Source organism: Acanthaster planci, unplaced genomic scaffold (assembly GCF_054643075.1).
Source record: "Acanthaster planci isolate LZ-2023a unplaced genomic scaffold, COTS_SCS Contig72, whole genome shotgun sequence".
NCBI lineage: Eukaryota > Metazoa > Echinodermata > Asteroidea > Valvatida > Acanthasteridae > Acanthaster > Acanthaster planci.
The window spans coordinates 45,468-67,988 of record NW_028257694.1 but is presented as its reverse complement, the minus strand read 5'-3'; the positions used below and the strand labels follow the sequence as shown (position 1 = coordinate 67,988).

The 22,521-nt window shown below is 41.1% G+C and overlaps 1 protein-coding gene across 8 annotated transcripts in view; it reads left to right on the top strand.

Annotated features, from left to right (window-relative positions):
* Positions 1 to 2,894: 2,894 nt before the first annotated feature.
* The window catches only part of LOC147795326 (uncharacterized), a 63,080-nt gene continuing 43,453 nt past the window's right edge, over positions 2,895 to 22,521 (top strand). For 5 of the 8 annotated variants that reach the window (XR_015423994.1, XM_087132054.1, XM_087132055.1 and 2 more), the window contains exons 1-2: positions 2,895 to 3,036; positions 11,966 to 12,081. Coding sequence is in view for 2 of the 8 variants with exons in the window: in XM_087132057.1 (XP_086988183.1) it covers positions 2,941 to 3,036; positions 11,966 to 12,081 (212 nt within the window). In the remaining 6 variants the exon portion in view is untranslated. Of the gene's footprint in view, positions 3,064 to 4,024; positions 4,124 to 11,965; positions 12,082 to 22,521 lie in introns of those variants that run through there. The other 3 variants (XM_087132056.1, XM_087132052.1, XM_087132053.1) reach the window with 3 other exon arrangements.

Sequence of the window (22,521 nt, the reverse complement as noted above, 5' to 3'; positions counted from 1 at the left end):
ATATATCAGTATGGCAATCATCTCACCATATACACTCAACATATTGTACATGCCCTGCAGGATTGGGTGGCATTTGTTGCCATGTGGCAGTATTTTTATATGCATGCTCAGATACCAGAACTTCAGGTCGTACCGACCTCTATGTTTCAGAACCCTCTATATCACGTACATCCTATCCTCAACAGTGGCACTTGCCCCGTAGAAAACAAAAAGGTGATTATTTCCCAATCAGTGACGCAGTGTTTGAGAAATACGACCCCACCAAGCCAAAGAAGAGAAAAATATCAGGCAATCTGACCCCAGACCAAATCACCTTCAGAGAAACAATCGCGAAAAAAGTATACCAATTACGCAGTAAGCTTAAAGAGTTTAAATCAAAAGGCAAATCCAGTGCATTTCTCCATGTCTTGCCATTTGTTTCTTCTTTATCTGCCCTTTCATTTGATCATAACTACATGTGTACTGCATCTGAATCAACTAGAAGTCCAGTTCAATCCCAAAGACACTCAATGAGCTCAGTAGCTCTTAATTCAACTGGTGCAGGAAGTTCTCAACAATCACCAGATTTCTTGGCTGTTATATCCACCACATTTGAAATTCATTCAAAGCATAATTATTGTAAGCAACAAGAGATCCCAAAATCATCTGAAGAACTGTCAGTTGATGAAGAGTTTAAGGATAAGTGCCGTAAGTATGAGCAGGCACAGAAAGTGACAACTGAAGAAGTTGAGCAAATTGAACAGTCTACCAGGGGTCAGTCAGTCAATGAAAACTGGCATAAACATAGACAGGAGAAAGTTACAGCATCTGTGGCTGGTGCCATCAATAGGAGGAAAACAACTCCACCTGATAATCTTCCTAGAATTAAGGGATAGGACAATGGGAAATTTATTCTAAAGGCTTGTAAACATGGGATAGAGTGTGAACAAAGGGCTGCTGATGCCTACATAGAGTACATGAAAATGAATGGTCACCCAGACATTCGTTTGAAGGAAACAGGATTTTCTGTCATGCCATAAAGTTCATGGCTAGGTGCCAGTGTAGACAGAATTGTTTCGGATCCTTTAAGTCAACCTCATAAAGGAAACGCTAAAATCAAGTGTCCATTATCAAATTTAACAGTGGCAGACCTTGTAATTCAGCGCGGTTCATCCTTTCCACTTCAGAGAGACTCAACAGGCAAGTTAAAGCTTAACCATCATCATGTGTATTATTACCAAGTAAATGCCAGCTTGCAGTAACAAAGAGAGAATGGTGTGATTTTATCATGAACATGTACATAGAAACACCTCAGGGAAAAGATATTCATGTTGAGCACATCTGGTTTGACCAACAAGCGTGGGTAAACATTGTCTTTTCTAAACTGAAGGAATTTTACATAGGATATGTTATGCCAGAGATTCTGACAAGGCACATTAAACTTGGCTTCTGCCTGTTTCCAGAACTTTTTCATGATGAAAATGCTAGAGACACAAGCAAAAGAAGTGAAGAGTAGGTATTTTGTTGGATTTACATGGTACATGGAAATAACTGTTTCCCTCCAGTTACATAAAGTTCTTGGATTTGCCAGGGCACTTTTAGGTTCAAATAAGTTCACATTTTATGTGAATTTTCCAAAGAATGCGTACATTTATAAATCATATTCATTGCCTTTTTCCTGCAGATGTAGTAATATGACATCTTTCCCCAGACTGTGTGGTGCAATAACATTGATGAAAATTGTTTGACTTTAATTTATTGATTAGTTGACCATTTAATGAAATAGAAGATGAACATGCAGGTGCTGTTTAGAAAGGAAATTCCTGTAAGACTTTAAATGTAATCATAGTACATGTCAGACATGTTAGTTTCAACACATGCCTACGTATTTTATAATGAAACAAAAATGAAATGCCTGTCTTATGATATTGACAGTAGCTTGTCAGATGTTATCTTCAATAATTGTATTTATTATCAACACAGTATTTATTGCCACCTGTCTTAAATACAAATAAAGTTTAATTCACTCTGTAGCTCAGGAAAGTGCAGTTGAAATACAAATACAAACATATAATACATGTGTATGGTTAAAGTGAGAATAACAAATGTGCTTGAAAATTGTCTTTAATAAAATGAAAACTAGCAATTGAGATCTTTGGTGTTTTGATGACCATTATTTTTGTGTTTCAGGTGTACATTACATTCATTTTTGCACAGCATTAATCATGCGAAATTCCTTCAGAAATAATTTTGGACAAGAACCATCAGTCAAACTCTGTTTCTGATGCAGAGTTCAATTGTTTTGCCTATAGGTCTAGTTATAAATGCCTTTGAGCTCATCAAGTCGTCAGTGCTTTGGGTAGTTACATGCCCTCTACCTTTTATGAAATTTCATAACTTCATAAGGGTTGGGATTTAGTACTGAATTGTTTGTGTGGGTTTCATTTTCATTTTTTAGGCAGTGTTGCTGTAACACAGAAAGACATACATGTACTGGGTTGGCTTCTATTAACCCTTATTCGAATTAGGAAAATATTTTAATATTTTTGCTTCTAGCAAAGTTGAGTACTGACCCTCGCGATTTTTCCCACACCTCTAAATACACTTTGATACTTTTTTCTCTATTTCTCTCTAAAAGCTCCACAAGTGATTTACACATATTTTGTACAACTTCAAAGGAAGAGAAGTGCCCATGTGATGAACTTAATTACACCAAAGGTGGACGGAAACTTTTAAGCAATGCACAGACAAAAATATTTGGTTTGCCATTCCACTCATACATACAGGAATTGGTCTGTCAAAGATGTGGTAGTTCTTAATCCTTCCCGTGCATCTCTCCACATGGATGTGCAGTGATGCAATGTTTCTTGTTTTCACAACTTTTCTACAGACATTTGTCGACCTCCCTGCATGAAAGGGGGAATATGCAGTATAGCCTCTCTTGGTGCTAGTATATCCTGGATGACAATCCCTTATCTGCCATCCTTGATGTCAAATCCCTTATCTGCCATCACTCCATCACCAGGTTCCAATTTGTCTGGGAGGTCAGATGCAGAAGTGAGTTCCTTATCTGAAATTGATCCTGTAAGTAAAGAAATCAAACACTACCACCAATGAAGTGAGGGCCTTACATGTACATGTCGCATTTCTACATCAGAAATGCCATAGCATGAGACACAATGCCTGAAAGAAGTTTTTTCTCCTTACGCTGTTGCACAATGTATCATCAGGCTTGAAGTTAAGAGACGTGAAGTTAAATGTACATGTAAAGGCTACACTGAAATGTATTGGCCAAGGATAACATTATTACATTGTACAAACAGACACCATCAGCACAGTTCAAACTGAGCAGATCACTGCAAGTATTAGCTTGTGTGGACAGATTAAAATGAATTGTTTAAAAATGCCTGAAACACCTGCACCCCATTGCATTATATTAATTTTATCATATGTGTATACAGTAAGTGATTAACTTTAGGTAAAATGTACTACATGAATTTGGAAAATGTATGACTTGACCTGTATAAAGATCCGACAAAAATGACACTGCCCCACTTGGTGTAATGCCGATCAAGCCCTTGAGCATGTTCTTACTTTTGTAGCTCTAAAACCTCACTGACTGCATGTCTGGTGAAGATGGTCTTTCCATCTGAATTTCAGTGGCATCAGTGATAACTCTTGTTGGCGGATACTTGTCTTTAAAGCAATATGGCACTATCTCATTGATAGATTGACGAGTGGACCAAATGTCAATTTCCTTCAGGTCAAAGTACATAAGGTTAATCCAATAATCGAAAATCCTGGAAACACTCGACTCTTGCATGCTAAATCTCTCTGCTAAATCCTTCTCCAGAAGACCAAGTCTCAACCTACACATTAGCATAAAAATTGGTTCAATGGAGTCAGTTTCCACTCTGATTGCATCTGTGATGAGGTGAAGGAATCATAACTAATCTTCAATCGCTCAAAAGCAGGGAAACCTGTATAGAAGCAAATGTCTCCATCGCAATTGTTAAACTTTTCAATGCAGAATGTATGCCTAGCTTGGGGAATACATGTACTCCGTAGCTCGGACAATGCCTCTGACAGACTATTCTGGCAGTGTTCAAGTTCACTCTTCAGTTGGATCACTTCATTACCACAAGTATGTGACGTTCATATTTTTCTGTTTGAATGCCAACATCCTCATAATTAGCATTACCAATGACGCAAGGCTCTGTAGTAGATTTCGGTGGTGGTATTTTTGCTGCAAGTGGGTACCTCTTTGCAGGTGGTTTTGGGGGTGCTTACTCCATGGAAAAATAGAAGGAATAGCATTTCCAATTTTCCGGCCACCCTTAAAATGTTAACTAGATGTCCTCGTAGCCTTTGTTGCAAAACGAAGATTCTTATTTCTGACTGCAATATCATAAACTTTCCTGAGTTTTTTATCTTTTGGTATGCGGTAAAAAAAGATATTTTTTTCATGGGAGGTTTTTTTAGCATAAAGGCACACAGCAGCTTTGCATGATCGCACTGTACAAATGGCGCGCCTCAGGATCCCCTCGGAAGTTAAATTAGAGAGCCCCCAGTGTTCATAGATACAGCTCATTCTGCCATTTACCAGTTCCAAACATGCCATTTTCCGTTGCCCATTGCCCATCGCACGTTGCCTGTCATGTGGGTTGCATAGGACCTGCAAAAGCCGGGGTTTAACAAATGGCAATGTGATGATTCCATTCGTTTCTAAGGATCTTTTCCCAATAAGGCAAGTACAAATCCCAGCTGCAAAGCATATACTAGTCCCATAATTGATGCCAATAATGCTAGACTACCCCTGCCCCTTGACAAGAAAATGTCGCCTTTCTGAGAATTCAACCAAGTGTTTTGGGGGGAAAACATTCTCAACAAAAATGTTCAGGCCAACTTATCCACAGTCTAATTCTAATTTGCATAATGTAAAAATGTGCCAACTTGTTTTCATCAAATTCTAGAAAGAAATCTGCCAACCGATACAAATATTCCATTTTTTCCTCTAAATTTCACCTTGGAATCCAGAAATACTAGACAGTGCTGTGGATAACAAACTGTTACCACTTGGTTTAAGTTTCAGAAAATATGACATGTTGGTTTTTGTGGGTGTGTATGCCATGGTGGATAGACCAATGAGAACAGGTTGTCTATCATATCAGCATTATGGGGCTAACAAGTAAAGTTACTGTTTAAAAGACGTCTGTGAACCTACCTGCAACTCAAGTCATGTCTAATTTGGAGTATACAGTAGATTTCATCATAGGTATACCCCTCCTCAAAATAATGTAGAATCAGTTCGTCTCTCATGAAAAATATTAAGGAATCAAACATCGTAAATAATTTATTATTTACATTCATTTCTGTGGTATATATCATGCAGGAACAGACAGAATTATTACATAGGCTATAGGCCTACTGTCAAGCCGTTAACGAGTAAAGTTACGTCTAAAGTAACTAAGTAATCAAGGAAAACAATCTACCCTAACAAAAGTCTATTTTTGTTAATTTATTTGTGTAACAAAAAAATGGTATTATTTCATATACACGTCACTTTACTGATGTCAGTCTTCTTTTTGTGGCCGAAAAGCATCCAAAAATTATCTTACGCGAGTCAAAATTGACCCCTTCTGTAGCGATGGTATGATGGATGCACATGTACACAACTTGTGTGTCTCCAAAGACTCAAATAGTTATTTCATTTCTTTATTAACAATAACGACTACAACTATCCTCCTTTGTGTAGCGTGTCAGGCCAGAGGTACATGTACACGTATAATCAACTGCGCCTTCAGCAGTATTCACAAGATTTGACTCCAAAAATTATGGAAAAATGACAAAGAATTTCTATAATTAATGCCAAGATGCAGTAGGTTCATGTTATTTTGTTTCCTTATTTACCCACCCTGACGACCGTAAATTATCCTTAACTGAACAACACACTAGGCCGGAGTTAGCAATAAACCAATTCTACACTCGATTTCTGCACATGTATGGGTCAACCCGAAGGCTGAGTAAAAGTACATGTAGTTCAAACATACGGTACTTGAAAAATTATTCCAAAAATTATGTCTGAAATAAATGCAATAACATGTGTTTTTCTCTTTATTTATTTTACCAAAACGTCCGTAAAATGTTTTCTAAATGGCATCCAGTAGCACGTCAGGCGGGAGGTAATACATGTTGTGTAATATAAAAAGTATTATGTAACTCAATTTCAGGCATGTTTGGGACAACCCGGAGGTCGATTTAAAGTACACGTAATTCAAACTAACTTTTAAAAATGATCAAAAATGACAATATTTAAGATGAATGCTTACAGAAGAAATTATTGTTTTATTTTCATTAAATTTGAGGGCAATTGTTTTTTGTGTGTATACATGTCCAGTGCATGGCGGTGCTTAGTCCTGCTAAGGTACATGTACACTGATGTGCCCATCATCATACTTGCATGTATTGTACATGTACATGTGTATCTAGGCAGGCTGGCAAGGGCTCACAGGGTCATTGCAACATTGAGTTGTTGTACATTGTAAAACATTGTTATACTTTTGGGGCGGGTAGGTGAAAAGGAGAGGCAGTAAAGGACATGATAAAGGAGACGGGGGTAGAGATGTAAAGTGGTTAAACTGGGGAGCCATAAAGATGAGAGACTCAGGAAGTACTACAAAGCTGCTCGTGTGATAGTAACCTCATTTATGTCTTTCATTGGAACTCTTGCTTACAACAGAGTGAATTTTGTTAGCTTATTGCTACAAAACTGAAAGTAAAACTTGCTGTGGAGCTCCTTGTCAATCAGTGTTGGTCATTGGAGGATTCCAAAAGATGATGTATGATAAGGAATCAAATGTTCACAATTCAAGATACACACTCGGCAAATTTTGAACTGAACGCATCACAATTTTTTTGTCTGAAGAGAAATAAGCAAACTTTCTACTTGATTCATGTAATTTTAAAAGTTATTTCATTTTACAAATACATATAAGTCTTAATGTTAAAGTACACTGTTGAATTATTCGTATTGGCGAAAGAGGCAATTAATTAATAGTTACATGACACCGGGGGTGACTAGGGAATTAGCCTGTGAAATAACAGAAGCATCTTTAAAGGATCTTCCGGTATGTTAACATCGGTTTGCATGAAAATTTCACAAACAAACATTTTAACAAATCAACATTTTAACAGCTAGTTCTTTGATAACTTCTTTTGAACAAAAGAACTAACAAAATCAGTTCCTGCATTGAGCTTGAAAACAGAGTTCAGTCAGTGCAGATGCATCCCTCTGAATTTGCTTTTAATCCTTCCGACATCGACAACATCAAGTCTGGGCATTTGCGTTGCAGAGGGGGGCAAGGTGATCGCTGCCCCCTTTTTCCTTGAAAAAAGGGCATTTTCCCAGAGAAAGTTATTGTGATGCCCATGGATCTACATGCAGAAATTCCTACTACTGGACCATGAGGTTTCGAAGGCCAAGTATTGAAACTTTTCTTTGAGGCTGCATTGCAGACACATGCAGTGACTGGCATCTAGTGGCTCACTACAGATTCCAACCTTTGAAACACACTCAATATGGAGCCAATTGAGACAGCCCTCGCAGAACAACATCTTTTTGGATTCTTGTGGTTTGTTACAATCATCAGTGATGTATTAAGTGGACCATGTTGCCTCTGTCAAACTACATGTATTTCTGATATTTACCAAGTAGGTCATGGTGTCTTCACCATTTGGGGGTTGGCAAGATACACATGTACGTGTATGTATGCTAGTAGTATGTGGAAGAGGAGTTTTGAGCTTTGGTATTCTTTTCAGTGCACCGCGTAACGACCGCCTCTTCCACGAGCTCTGCATAGGCAAATCCGTTCAAATTAAATTTTGAGCGATCCATTTCCGCACTCTTTGCATTTCGGCTTGTGAATACTTCTAGTAATTGCCACTATCGCATTCGCAGCAACACTTTCAAAGACACCACAATCACTGCCATTCTTCTTGAAGGGTACATCAGTCAGCGCAAAAACATGCCAATTTGACATGCGAAATGATTTTGAATACGTGTTTGAAGAGTGTTGTACATGTCTATGAATGAGGCTGCAGATTGCATGTTTTCTCCATGCAAGGAGTCCACTGTCGTAATTTTCTTAGTACGACCAACAGTATCCAGTGGTTACCTTGGACTATCACAGGCCAAACCCAGACATTTTTCTCAAAGATGTAATGAGCAAGGGCTCACTTTATGACAAATTCTACTTTACCCTCTTCCCATGTGAGAAATGCATGGGAATCTGCAACAAAGAGTGTGACAGAGCTGTCAGGAGGCTGCCTGAGTGCAACAGCGAAGCCAAATCGGTAGAATTTACTTGAAATGACCCCATAGTGTAAACAACGTCCGCACCCTCTTGTACTTGAAGTAGCTAAAATTTCCATTTTTTTCATGGAGCTTGTGTTTAGTGGGACCTGTATCGTGGTCAATCCGAGACTCTGATTTAGCACTCAGTGTTGATGTTGTCAAATGAGTAAAGTTGATCACCAAGTGGAGATGGTAGATTGGTTGGGCACAATGGTGAGGATGGTAGAAAGCAATCATCCATATTCCATGTGTCCTCCATTGCTTGTATCGAGTCAGATGCACAACTGACATCCAGGTCATCAATTCTGGGCTTTTTACGACCAGATCTCTTCTTTCGGTGCTTTGACCTCCTTCATGTAGACAAATTGATATGTCTTGTATCGGTTACCCCAGGAGCCAATCCGACAGCAAGGCAGCATGGGATTATTTACATTGATATGTCTTGTATCGGTTATTCCCGGGAGCCAATCCGACAGCTAGGCAGCATGGGATTATATACATGTACATTGATATGTCTTGTATCGGTTATTCCCAGGAGCCAATCCGACAGCTAGGCAGCATGGGATTATATACATTGATATGTCTTGTATCGGTTATTTCCAGGAGCCAATCCGACAGCAAGGCAGCATGGGATTATTTACATTGATATGTCTTGTATCAGTTACCCCAGGAGCCAATCCGACAGCTAGGCAGCATGGGATTATATACATGTACATTGATATGTTTCGTATCGGTTATTCCCAGGAGCCAATCCGACAGCTAGGCAGCATGGGATTATATACATTGATATGTCTTGTATCGGTTATTTCCAGGAGCCAATCCGACAGCAAGGCAGCATGGGATTATTTACATTGATATGTCTTGTATCGGTTACCCCAGGAGCCAATCCAACAGCTAGGCAGCATGGGATGTATATACATTGATATGTCTTGTATCGGTTACCCCAGGAGCCAATCTGAGGCAGTATGGGATTATATACATGAAGTAACAGATACCCTTCCAGAGGCAAGGGCATAATTCTTTAGGGAAAAGTATTACGGAATAGAAATTTCCCTTTACTCCCCTGCACTAGGAAAACACTCAGCTCAGCAATACATGTGAATTTTTTGTTTTGGATGACCATCTTAGCCAGATTTAGCTGGCTCTTGTAGCTGCTGCTGTGGATGGGATTTCATGCTTGAGTCTGTTTGGCATCTATCACGGCCTCAACCAATCAACAACCGTGTCTTGATTGTTTTCCATGTATGGAAGTACTGTGTTTGAGCTCACTCTGCTCTTCTTCCAAGCGAAAGTTACCTAAGGAACAAAACCCACGCAGGATTTCATTGTACCATAGTAGGTAGTTTTGTACCGTACCGTGGTAGAACCAGATCAACACAATATTGTCTAGACTTACTTCCTTGCGTTCTAGTACATGTACATGTTTCATTACTGCATTAAAGCTCTTGCTTTGGTTTGTTGTCATGCCAGAATTGTCTGTGTACACCCCCCTAGGCGTTCTAGCACCCACTTGCCGGCGGACGACAATATTGCAGGTTTAATCTCGAGGTCAAAATAATCGATAAATGCCTGACTCCACCTTACCTTCAGTGTATCATGAACCTGAAAGTATTTTTCTTTGGGGTTAGAAGAAGTTGCTTGACGTGGTGTCGGTAGGCCTTGCAGTCTCCTGCCTTAATTCCCTCCCTGTTTACTGATCCAGAATTTGACATCGGAGAGGATGTGGTTCCAGCAGCACACGCTATTCACACAGGGTCATTCACATTGCAAGGCATTGACAATACTCTTTTCATGATTGGTTACAATGACGGGCTCACCTTTGCGTAACTGAGGGCATTGCATCTTGACAACCTCAAAGAAATTGCTTTGATTTACTTCCAATTTCTTCATGTATCAAGACAGTAACTAGAATCAGTGGTTCACTGGCAAAAGAGCCATGTTTCATAGTAAGGGCAGAAACATAAAAGTCACCCAAGTTGAATATGGTGTCGTATGGTATGAGACTACAAGAGTATTGTGATGCCACGCCCCTCCGACGAAGGCGAGGGCACCCTCCTCCTCGAGGCGCGGCATGTCGGACGGCACGCCGGAGAGTCCCTGAGCAGCTAGGGATGAGTCCGTTGGGACCAAAGTGTACCGTCCCCCAAGAAAGATGGTCTTCGCCGAGATGATGGCTAATCAGAGTAGCAAACGCCACAATTAATTGTGGGCATCCAGTGCCGAATCGGGGACTTTAGCAAGTCTACGGGGCTTATTGTCAGGGCTGCGCTACACGCAACTCACGTCACGAGATAGCAATCTGCCCTTGCATCGATCGCAAGCTCCTATCAGGAATTATACTGCACCACCAATTAGCCCCTCAATCTATCGAGCCCCTCAGACTCGGACTTAGGCTGGGACTTAGGCACAGTCACACTAGGCTAGGTGACTTTAACCCTTGCACAGGATCCGCGACCCTTACCTCAGGATCAGCCCTTGATCAGGATGATTAAACCTTGCCTCCACGTGCCTTTTATAACCTTGGCACTGCTGTGACCACGCCCGGGCACGCGCTCACGTGACCAAGCAGTGACTTCTGCTGCCCTATCGCACAACGCGCCGCGCTTGCTTAATACACAGCTATGCGCGCCTAACATCTGCCTCTGTTACTGGGCAGGGTGCCATCTATAACTTTGCACCGTGCCTAGTGACTAGCGCCCTCTGTCACGTCACAGTATCCTCACATATGCTTAATCTATGAAGTTCATTGAGAAGTTCTTGCAAACCAATGCAACGAACCAATTCAGGAAGCACCTGAAACTGGTGTATGAAATCACCAAGTTAAGTTTGTATACATTGCATATTTCATCATGAGACAGCCGGCTCTTTGATTTCTCAAATTTCACTTTGTTCCTAACCTGTGTAGTATCCTTTGGGTGCAGCACTGGCTGCAAAAGAGGGCACATTTCTAGATGTTAAATCCCTGTACATCTTATGAGGTTTCTGTGCTTTTCTTGCTTTTCTTGGCTAGGTCTTTCAGCACAGAGGGACATGTGCTCACATGCGGACGGGTGGGCTGTTTCTTAGAATTACATGTACCATGAGGAGGGTTGGATTCCTTCGAAACTGCTTCTTCTTTACTAAGATATTGTATCAATATCCCGGACCACCAGAAGAGTACATGTATCGGTAGGCCTGTGGCCTAAATGACTTTTGTAGCATTTTTAAAAAAAGATTAGAAAACTTAACAAATAGGAGTGTTGCACTTTAATTGCTCTATTTAAACCAGTAGTTGCTTTTCTTTTTTGTGTGGAAGACTTTAGTGACATGTATGAACTATGGAAAAACTGTAATTCTGCTGTGAGCTTTGTCCAACCATAAATTACCTAAAATATGGTACTGTACATGTACCTAGTACCTCCCCAAGAAGATGTACAACTTGTGGCCCTTAGGAAGTGCAGACACTGAGAAATTGGTATCTTTGCTAAAAATCCTATGATTCCTGAGGTCTTTTGGGGTTGAGTCTTGACTTGGTTGCCAACTATTAGGTCTTGAGTCTTCTGTTACAACCAGTGGTCTTCATTGATTAGCCTTTTTGATTACAAAATCTTGGTAAATAATTGAATCCACTATAATTTGCCATTTTCTACCTAGACAGCTGTTAAGAAGTTAACATCCAGCCTGTTCCTACTTATTCATCTCTTTGCCATCAACCTTGCAAGACGACATCACGAGAGAGAGAAAGTTACAATGTATCCATCCAAAAATTGGTAAGTTTATTTTCATAACCGGGCAGTGTAGGATTCTCATTACAGTTCATCAAGGAAAAGTATTTTAGTTTTATAATGAATCCTGAATGTTTATCTTCTCTTTTTCTCAGTCACAAAAATAAGAGCAAAGAAGTTTTTATTTGTTATATTTTTGGTCAGTTGCACAAATTTTCCTTTGTTCCCCATTCATCAAACTTGTCTTTCTCATCTTGAGAAATGTGTGGATAACAGTTCAGATGACTTCAGCGGGATGTATTTTTTTTTTGGCTTGTGCATCTCAACCAACCCTGCAAAATTCTGATGTGTTAAACTGTGCTTTGTAGCAGGGTTGACTGATTTAAATCATGTTGATTTAAATCGCTGATTTTAATCACAATTTCAATCCAATGACTTATTTGAACAATTACTGATTTAAAGCACTCTTTTGTAAAGCAATTAAATCAACCAACTCCTTCTAATTGCCAAGTACAACATGTTATCGACACATTTAGATATCCTTTCATTTCATCAGCACCTGATTGAACAGAACTTTGGATTCGAACAAAGTTGTTTAATATTGTCCCAGTAAATGTGTGAGGATCATTTGATTATCTGTCAAGCCAAGTGTCTTTTGGAGAGACTGTGTATGAAGAGTGAACTGTTTACACTCCAGCATGAAATGCTACCAGTACTGAAAATCTTCAGTTGTACCCCATGAATCACAAATGCTGTTTTAGGGTATTTGTTATGGAGGAATTTTGAGTACTTTACAGATACATGTACATGTACCTAGGCAAAGTCTTTTGGGCAATTCCGTATGGGAATTGAGAAAAATGGCAAATTTTAAAGCTGATGAAATGAAAATTAAATTAACTGTGCATTGTCAATAAATGTACACCTGGCACGGAACCAAAAGTTTTTTGGAAATTAGGCAGAGTAAAAAAACATGTTTCTCGTCCAGATTTTTGGAAAAACGAAGGAAGTGGGGCTTTTTATTTTGTATTGTTTTTTAAGATAGCCATCATTTTAAATTTCCTGCAGCCGTGTTTCCACTGTTCAAAGACATGTTAAAATGAAAGACAAGTTGGACAAAGAACTGAACATAATATTTACAGTGTTGTTTAGTGTTGTATTGGTCTACAATGAACAGGTTTATATGCATTTGCTTTAACAGCCAAAAGTCAAGATTTATTTTTGATGAGTAATTTCACAGATAAAATCAAACACCAAATGTCAGGTCTCAAAAGCTACAAGTGTACACGCCAAGCTATAACTAAAATGTGTTTATGTTTTTCCATAAACATAGGAAAATTGATTAAAAATATTTGAGGCAAGTTTTTTCTTTACATTTTGTTGGCTTACTTTTGGAAGTTGTATTTTTTTACTTCTGAGATTTTACCCCCGAGGTTGGTTCCACAAGGTTGACTAGAAATGGTCAACCACATTGCATTTGAATGTGGTCAGTCCAACTGTTGTTAATTACACTTATATGTACATGTACACGTACATGTAGCTCATATGGTTGAGATCAAATCACTTTAGATGTCTGCATTGTAGATGACTGCATTGCAGTTCTTCATTTCTAATAATGCATACATGTACATGTAACTGCATTGACACATGTGTGGACAATTATATTGTGATTTCACTGCACATTAGGTTATTCAATGTTCCTAGTTTGTGTAATCCGTTACTATGCTTAATGTATGCTGTTGGATACATGGAACAAGTCCTACCCCACAAACTGAAGCAAGATTAAGCAGTTTGAAGCTGACAAATGTATTTGAAGCAACTGCCTTGTTTCTGATCACAACTCGGGGTTCAGAACTTGGAAGTTTCATGTTCTTTTCAAATACACCCTTGTTGCTAGGTATAAAAATTGTAATAGCTTTCAGATAGGCATACACACACATTGTTTTATGGTTTATATTAACATGAATAAAACTTAAAAATATGCCCAGATTAAAAAAAAGAAAGACTGCTGTTCAAGCATTGGCATTTTTCAAGGTGCATTTCACATGTGTAATTCAGCTTTACTCGGACACTCTCGATAGAAGCGACATTAAATTGATTGTACACGGACCATCAGTACCGATGGTCCATGTAAAAACCTGAATGGACCAATAAGGAAGCAGCGCCCATGGCTTGTGTATTGCCAGAACGTAGCCAATAAGAGTGCACATGCTCACCTTGCTCCACGCCCACGCTGACCACAGGGTTTTACGAGCGCTGTGACAGCATGTGGTTTCGTGATTTACCACTGCACTGACCTTCAAGGTGGTGACTGGGTTTGTCAAGCACCCAAAAATTAAAACATAAAGTCAGCAATAGTAAGGAAAAAGAAAGAACAGTGCAGTGGGGAAAATTTGCAAACTGCCTGGTGGAAGTCATAGCAAAACGAAATAGAATAGTGCACACTTATTAAATTGGCTTTAAGGCAACGATATTGAAAACTCAGCTCCCCGAGAATGTATGCCTGCGTGGGCTTTCAATTTTTGAACTGGACAGTGTATTGTATGACGGAACTGAACCATTGCAAACTAGGTATACTCTGTTGATTCCACTGGGCAACTCAATATGAGAATCCAGGAAGACTGATAAAAATCATGTTGATTTAATGCTTCGTTCTTTATTCAGAACATCTTCAGGAACATCTTCAGATGGCTTTCATTAGTCTTTTGTTTTTCATTCTGTTGAGATATCTGAATATTATCAGTTGATCATCTACTGGTTTCCACTAGGCACGTACCAGGCTAATTACACACATGTCCATGTACTGTACAACTGTACAACCACAGTAAAAATTGTCCTGAAGACAGTGCTGAAATAATGAAGTCAATGTGAACTGCTTTACCAAAATGTCCCCGGTGTTTTTCATGTGTATGAGCTGATTTTTTTGTGAGGGTTCCATGGCCCCGTTTTGTCCCGGCCTGTCCATCGTATTCCTGTATTTTAATGGGGGTGCCCCCAACCTCCCCCGCATGGAGGGAATAGTGGGATGTGAGAAGGGAAAAGGGGGTGCAGGAGCGAATTTGGGTGTGGGAAGTATTCAGTATTGTCGAGTCAAAAGCGGGGTTCCATAATGGAAAAGAGGGGTGCGAAAAGGGAAAAGGGGGTGCAGGAACGAATTTGCAGTGTGCGGGAGTATTCAGTTTTGTGGAGTCAAAAGCGCATGTGAGAACGGAAAAGAGGGGTGCGAGAAGGGAAAAGAGGGGTGGGAGAAGGGAAAAGTGGGGTGCAAGAAGGGAAAAGAGGGGTGCGGGCGCCAATTTGCAGTGTGTTGAGCCTTCAGTTTTGTCGAGTCAAAAGAGGGGTGCGAGAAGGGAAAAGTGGGGTGCGAGAAGGGAAAAGAGGGGTACAAAAAGAAAAAAGTGAGGGCATGGAAACAAATTTGCAGTGTGTTGACCCTTCAGTTTTGTCAATTAAAAAGCGGGTTGCGAGACGGGAAAAGAGGGTGCGAGAAGAAAACTTCGGGTGCGAAAAGAAAAAAAATGGGGCACGGGAGCGAATTTGCAGTGTGCAGAGTATTCAGTTTTGTCGAGTAAAAAGCGGGCTGCGAGAACGGAAAAGACGGGGGGCGAGAAGGGAAAAGAGGGGTGCGAGAAGAAAACTTCGGGTGCGAAAAGAAAAAAAATGGGGCACGGGAGCGAATTTGCAGTGTGCAGAGTATTCAGTTTTGTCGAGTAAAAAGCGGGCTGCGAGAACAGAAAAGAGGGGTGCGAGAAGGGAAAAGTGGGGTGCGAGAAGGGAAAAAGGGGTGCAAGAAGGAAATAGCGGGGTACAGGAGCGGATTTCCAGGGTGCAGAGTATTCAGTTTTGTCGAGTCAAAAGCAGGGTGCGAGAACAGAAAAAGAGGGGTGCGAGAAGGAAAAGTGGGGTGTGAGAAGGGAGAGGTGCGGACGTGGATTTGCAGTGTGGGGAGTTTTGTCGGGTCAAAAGCGGAGTGCGAGAGCGGAAATAGAGGTGCAAAACGGAAAAAGTGGGTTGCGAGAAGGGAAAAAAGGGGTGTGAAAAGGAAAAATTGGGTGCGAGAAGGGAAAAGAGGGGTGCGGAAAGGAACAAGTGGGGTGCGAGAAGGGAAAAGAGGGGTGCAAAAGGATTTTAAAAAGGGGCAAGGGAGTGAATTTGTGGTGTGTTGAGCCTTCAGTTTTGTCGAGTCAAAAGAGGGGTGTGAGAAGGGAAAAGTGGGGTGGGAGCGGAAAGCAGTGGGGCACGGGAGCGAGAGTCAAAAGTGGAGACCGAGAGTGGAAAAGAGGGGTGCAAAAAGAAAAGATGGGGTGCGAGAAGAGAAAAGTGGGGTGGGAAAAGAAAAAAGGGGCAAGGGAGCAGGAACGAATTTGCAATGTGTGGGGGTATTCAGTTTTGTCGAGTCAAAAGCGGAGTTCGAAAGCGGGAAAGAGGGGTGCGGGAAATAAAAGTGGGGTGCGGGGAGGGAAAAGAGGGGTGCGGGCGCCAATTTGCAGTGTGTTGAGCCTTCAGTTTTGTTGAGTCAAAAGAGGGGTGCAAGAAGGGAAAAGTGGGGTACAGGAACGAATTTCCAGTGTGCAGAGTATTCAGTTTTGTCGAGTCAAAAGCGGAGTGTGAGAGCAGAAAAGAGGGGTGCTGTGGGAAAAGGGAAAAGTGGGGTGCGGGAATGGAAAAGGTAAATGTGGGGTAAAGGAACAAATTTCCAGTGTGCAGAGCACTCAGTTTTGTCGAGTCAAAAGCGGAGTTCGAAAGCGCAAAAGAGGGGCGCGGGAAATAAAAGTGGGGTGCGAGAAGGGAAAAGAGGGGTGCGAGAATGTAAATGTGGGGTACAGGAACGAATTTCCAGTGTGCAGAGTATTCAGTTTTGTCGAGTCAAAAGAGGGGTGCGAGAACGGAAAAGAGGGGTGCGAGAAGGGAAAAGTGGGTTGCGAGAAGGGAAAAGAGAGGTGCAGACGTGGATTTGCAGTGTGGGGAGTATTCAGTTTTGTTGAGTTAAAAGCGGAGTGCAAGAGCGGAAAAGATGGGTGCGAAAAGGGAAAATAGGGGTGCGAAAAGAACAAAAGTGGGGCACGAAAAGAAAAAAAGTGGGGCACGAGAGCGAATTGGCTGCGTATTGAGCCTTCAGTTTTGTCGAGTCAAAAGCGGGGTGCGTAAAGGGAAAAGAGGGGTGCGTGAAGGGAAAAGAGGGGTGCGAGAAGGGAAAAGTGGGGTGCGAGAATGGAAAAGTGGGGTGCGCGAGAAGGGAAAATCGCGAAAAGGGGAAGTGTGTGCGAGAAGGCAAAAGTGGAGCGTGAGAAGGGAAAAGCGGGATGCGGGCACAAATTTGTAGTGTCTTGAATCTTGTTAAGTCAAAAGCGGGGTGCGAGAGGGGAAGGGAAGGGGTGGGGGCACAATTTGCAGCGTGTTGTGTCTTCACGTTTGTCGAGAAAAAGAACATTTAAAGGGACTGCATGCGGTACTATCTTTTAAGCGGGTGGTTGTTGGTCTGTCAGTTAGTCAATTTTTTTTTGCTTTGTTGGATCGTCACTTTCGTTGTTGCAACTTAATGTTACCCAAATACATACTCAGAACATTAATCCTTTAGGTTTCAGCAGCTATGGCTTGTTTGTTTGTTTTTGTTTGTTTGTTTGTTTGTTTGTTTTTGTAGTTTTCCTTTTCTTCTTCTGGCAATGCACGCCACTCCTACCAAATGTTTTGATTTGCAGCTGTAAAATTCAACGTACTCGCTGGAGCTTGTTGCAAAATAAATAAGCAGATCGAGTACATGTATTTTGATAACAGCGACTTTAAGCCTTGGTGTTGAGATTTTGTTTTAGTGGATTGACATGTTACGGGTTCACATTTATAAGACGGGAAACAGCGCTTTTCAAGCATCATCGTCAATGTCAAATGGATTTCTTAATGAACTAAAATTCATAGCCAGATTGTTGCTTGATCAAACTTTAGTGTTACTATATTTTAGAATCACATTTTTTATGACAGGTGTACGTGTATTACCGTCTGTTTCTTCTCTCTGTGATGTCACCGGGGGCAGAAAGATTCTTCAGTGATTGGAGCAGTTGTGGCGGAGCATCATTCAGTTTTTGTGTGTCAAGTTGGTAGTTATCGACACCTGTATCGTGGCCATCTCTGGCACAGTGGTAAAAGTAGTCGTCGGATACAAAAATCCACCCCCTCCGAAATCCTTCTGCAAGATTATATGCAACGTGTTGTGGATCCTTATTGTACTGAGCTTGAGATGACACAACTATCCACCTTAAAGGAATTCTTTCATCTGGCAACATGCTACCTCTCCATACCGTTCCACCAAGGCGTCTTATCTCAGAAGATACTGTATCCTGGGAAGCACTCAGCTTGCCAGCAACTTGAAGGACGAACATTTGGTTAGCTAGAATGCTCTTCGTCTGCAGTGAGTCTTCATTTCCAGTGCCGTCTTCAGATACTTGATCTTCGGCATACTCAAAGGTCAATTTTCTCCATCGCTGTGACTCTCTTCATCAACATCACACATTGTCAGATGGTCTTCAACAAACTCGTCAAAAGCCACAACAATTTCAGATGGACAAAGACATCTCCACTGCCATTCGAAGAGAGCTTGCAAAACTGTGGGTATGTTTTTACCGCCACCTCTCAAATTGTGTTGATAAAAATATGTCATATTTAAGTAATGCCGGTGCTCACCGGCTTCTGTCGCTAGGCCTCATCTTGGATCGAAAAGGGAAATTCTCCTACAGTATTGCACAACGTCGATGAGTTTCATCATGTATGAAGTTAGGTTGCTGGGACCATTACGTGAAGCACATCAAACTCCCCAAGCCGTCCTCCTTGCTCACCACGATACGCCTCCAGATAGGGCCGTGTATCTTTGAGAAAGAAAAGATTGGCCATCCTTACCTCTTTTGGGCTATGAAGTTTCACGCCATTAAGAACCTGCGAGTTGTTGATGCAAGTGAGGCCTATCAGACAGGTTTGCTCCCTTCCTAACTTGCTATTGGTCTGCGCCCTCAAGCCTTTGTGTACTTTCCTTTACGCTCATCGCCAATGCCAACGAAAAGTCTTCCTTCCCCCATTGTGCACTCTTGCCACTATGTTAGCGATTTCCTGTGAGTAGACTCCTTTTCTAAGTGTTCTGAAAGCCTTTGCCTGCCCAAGTTCTTGAGATTGGGCTTCGCGGGATTTCTGAACGAGCTTGAGTGTCTCGGGGGATAGAGTATATATGCCTCCCGGTGCAATTCTGCCCGTTTTGCTCAGGCTGACCAGCTTCTTCTTTGTTTATTTCTTCCTCCTTGTCTTGAAGTTCATTATTATGACCTATGTTCACCTCATCATCTTCATCACTCACTTCAACTCTGACCGCACGTTCACCATTAACCCCATCATCAACAGGAGGGAATCCTCCTATCACTAAAGTATCAGAGACTGAACACACTGGCCTCTTACTCATGCAATTTTGTCTAACAATTTGTGCCTTTCTCTCTTCGTTCACAACACCCTCGTGATCTTCAGATGGAGCGCCATCAAATAGAAGGGCAAGAAATGCCTCAATGGACAAAGCTTTCCTGTAATTGCCAGATTTGATAATATGGTTCTGAACATCAAGTTTTTGTTTAGCCAGAAAGTTTTCGAACGGACCCCAACCCTTGTCCCAGAAAACGATGAGCTTTCTCGGAGTCAATAAAAACTGTATCATTGACTCTGTAAGCCCCAACGTTCTCTTGCCAGAAAGGAAATGACAGCGCCTGTTAGAACACTGGTTTCTTGTGTTGTCTACATGTACATGTACATTATTTATTATACACGCAGTAGACCTCTACATAATTTGGGAAGTACAACCTGCAGATAGTTTTCCCAGAACAATATGATAATACACATGCCCAAAGCCCAACCACCGCTTTGAAAAGCGTGGAGGGTCAATCAGTGGTAAATCACTAAACAACATGCCTTCGCAGCGCTCGTAAAACCCTGTGGTCAGCCACTGTTTATGTGCTTGTAATTCTTGAGCGGGAAGGCCAAGGGGTGTGGAGCATGCAAGGTGAGCATGTGCACTCTTATTGGCTACGTTCTGGCTGTACACAAGCCATGGGCGCTGTTTCCTTATTGGTCCATTCTGGCTTGTACACGGACCATCGGTACCAATGGTCCGTGTACAATCAATTTAATATCGCTTCCATCGAGAGTGTCCGAGTAATGGTTACCATTTTTGTAATTCCGTTACCCCTGCCTTTTTTGGAAAAATGATGGAGTATGGAATATCTGTGCGTATTAATACCCTAAAACTGCTGCAAAGTTCAAACTATAGGTACATGTACATGCACTGTAAAAAGATAAATGGGTACCTGTGGCCTCTATGTTATAGATTTCATTTTAAAAATTATGTTTGAAAAAATGCTTCACTTACTGATGTAATTCCGTTACCGAAATATTCTGGGCCTTGGACCTTCCTACATGTAGGATGTTTCAATATTTTATTACTGGTTTGGTGGTTGGGCTATAACCAGACATTATTAAGGTGTTTGCAATCAGGACGGTCAACGACTAATTCATAACATGGAAAATAATAGTCAATTTTGTTCTGATATGTAATTCTGTGACCACGGAATTGCCTTATTACTGTACATGTATGTACATGTAGATGGATTTCTTGTGGGTGTCTTTTTCTGAGGTTGGCAAGCCCGTTGCCTGACCAGATCCTGGGGGATCGCTGGGTGATGAGCTAATGATATGAACATTATGATTCAAAATCGCAGAAAATTCCACGACAAATTTCAGAAGTTCAATAAAAGTTTATCAATTCTAGTAATTCATTATTGACCCCACTCACGTAACGAAAACTTTAAATCATTTTGGGGGCATTGATAAGAGTTCATTTTACACTTCTGAAAGAAAAATTTGGGCCCAAACTTTGTAGCGGGTATATGAAATTGACATTTATGAATGAGAATATTTGGAGTTTATTAAATTTCTCCTTTTGTGAGATTGCGGGTAAAGTATTACTCCATACACAAACATTGGAAGCAAAAATTTGAAGTGCCCAGTGTTTGGGCTTGTGCCACTTACGTGTATGCAATCTTCAAGTGTAACCAGTGGTAACCGTGAACCAGCACACTTGAACGAGTGCTATCATTAAACCCATACTTTCTCATGTCTTTGATATTATCAGTTTTGGCGGGTTGGATTAGTGTCCTTGCTGGGTAGGCCATGCAGCAGTTGTTTTAACAGCAAATGACCAGTGAAAAATAAACAACATGGATTATACTCAAACTCAAAAAGAAGGAAAGTGGGCAAACCATTTTGAGTGTGTGTGTGTGGTTTGTGTGCCACAGCTTCGATATGGATTTATTCATAAACTCCAGCGGAATACCAACATACGTATATTGGGCAAACCGGTACACAAGGCAGCACCTGCAGCCACCTCGCATAAAACCATGCACATTGAGCTGAACCCTGTGCAAACGTGATACCCATGACCACAAGAATTCCCCAAGGCATAAGTTCCAAGTATACCCCAAAACTTAAGGGCGTTAGTCAAGAATGTCAATGATACCCACTATCACTGAGTTGAGAACGTCCAAAACGGCTCTCGATTGATTTAATACCAGGCACAATACGATGTGGATCATCATGATGTTCCTCTGCACAAACTTCAGTACTATCGATATAGGGGATGGCCTTGGGTTAGTTTAAAAGTGATCTTACCAATCAACAGCAGTCTGTGGTTATTAGGGGTATTGATCATCTTAAAATAATGTGTGGTGTTTCTCAAGGCTGTATTCTTGGCCCCCTTCCTTTTTTCTACTGTAATCAACCAAATTTCATGCGCTGCCTATTCATTTGTATGGTACCCATATACTTCCCCACATGTACTTGTAGAGGAAATTTCTTCCTTACATATCCAGGACAAACTGTGCATTGTCAATGCCTAGCGAAGCACGTGCAGGTTATGGCGTGGTGCAGTGCCAAATTCGAGACAGCTATTCCTGCGCATGCTGTCGTGAGAGGAGTCACGTAGAGTGCTGGTCGCTCTTCGTTTTGGGGGTTTCTTTAGTTTCTAGCCACATTGCTTTCCTCCTTGGTTGTTTTCTTGAAGTAAAAGCTATTGTTGCATTGAGTCCTGACTGATGGCTGTGGCCGACAGCAATTTAGGCGTGTGGGACTAGATTCTGGAGAAGCATACTGTTGCTGCTGATACGAAGCTTGGAATGCTGTAGATTCTTCCGCTCACTAATCTTCTGGCAGATCTGTCATCCTCTGGTAGCGTTGTCCTCCCGTGTAGTTTTTACGTCTTAACCTTAGTTCTCACAGTATTTTTCACCAATTTGAAATAGTATACCCGATTTCCACTATTAATTATTGCCTTTTTTAGACGTTTGTCCAATAATCGGATCCAGTAGATGTTCCTGATTCTGTTCTGAGCCCAGTTAGAAATAAATCATTTCGAGAGTGACCCGCAAGAAATAGTCCAACTGATTTTTTAAATTTTTTTTCTCACTTGGT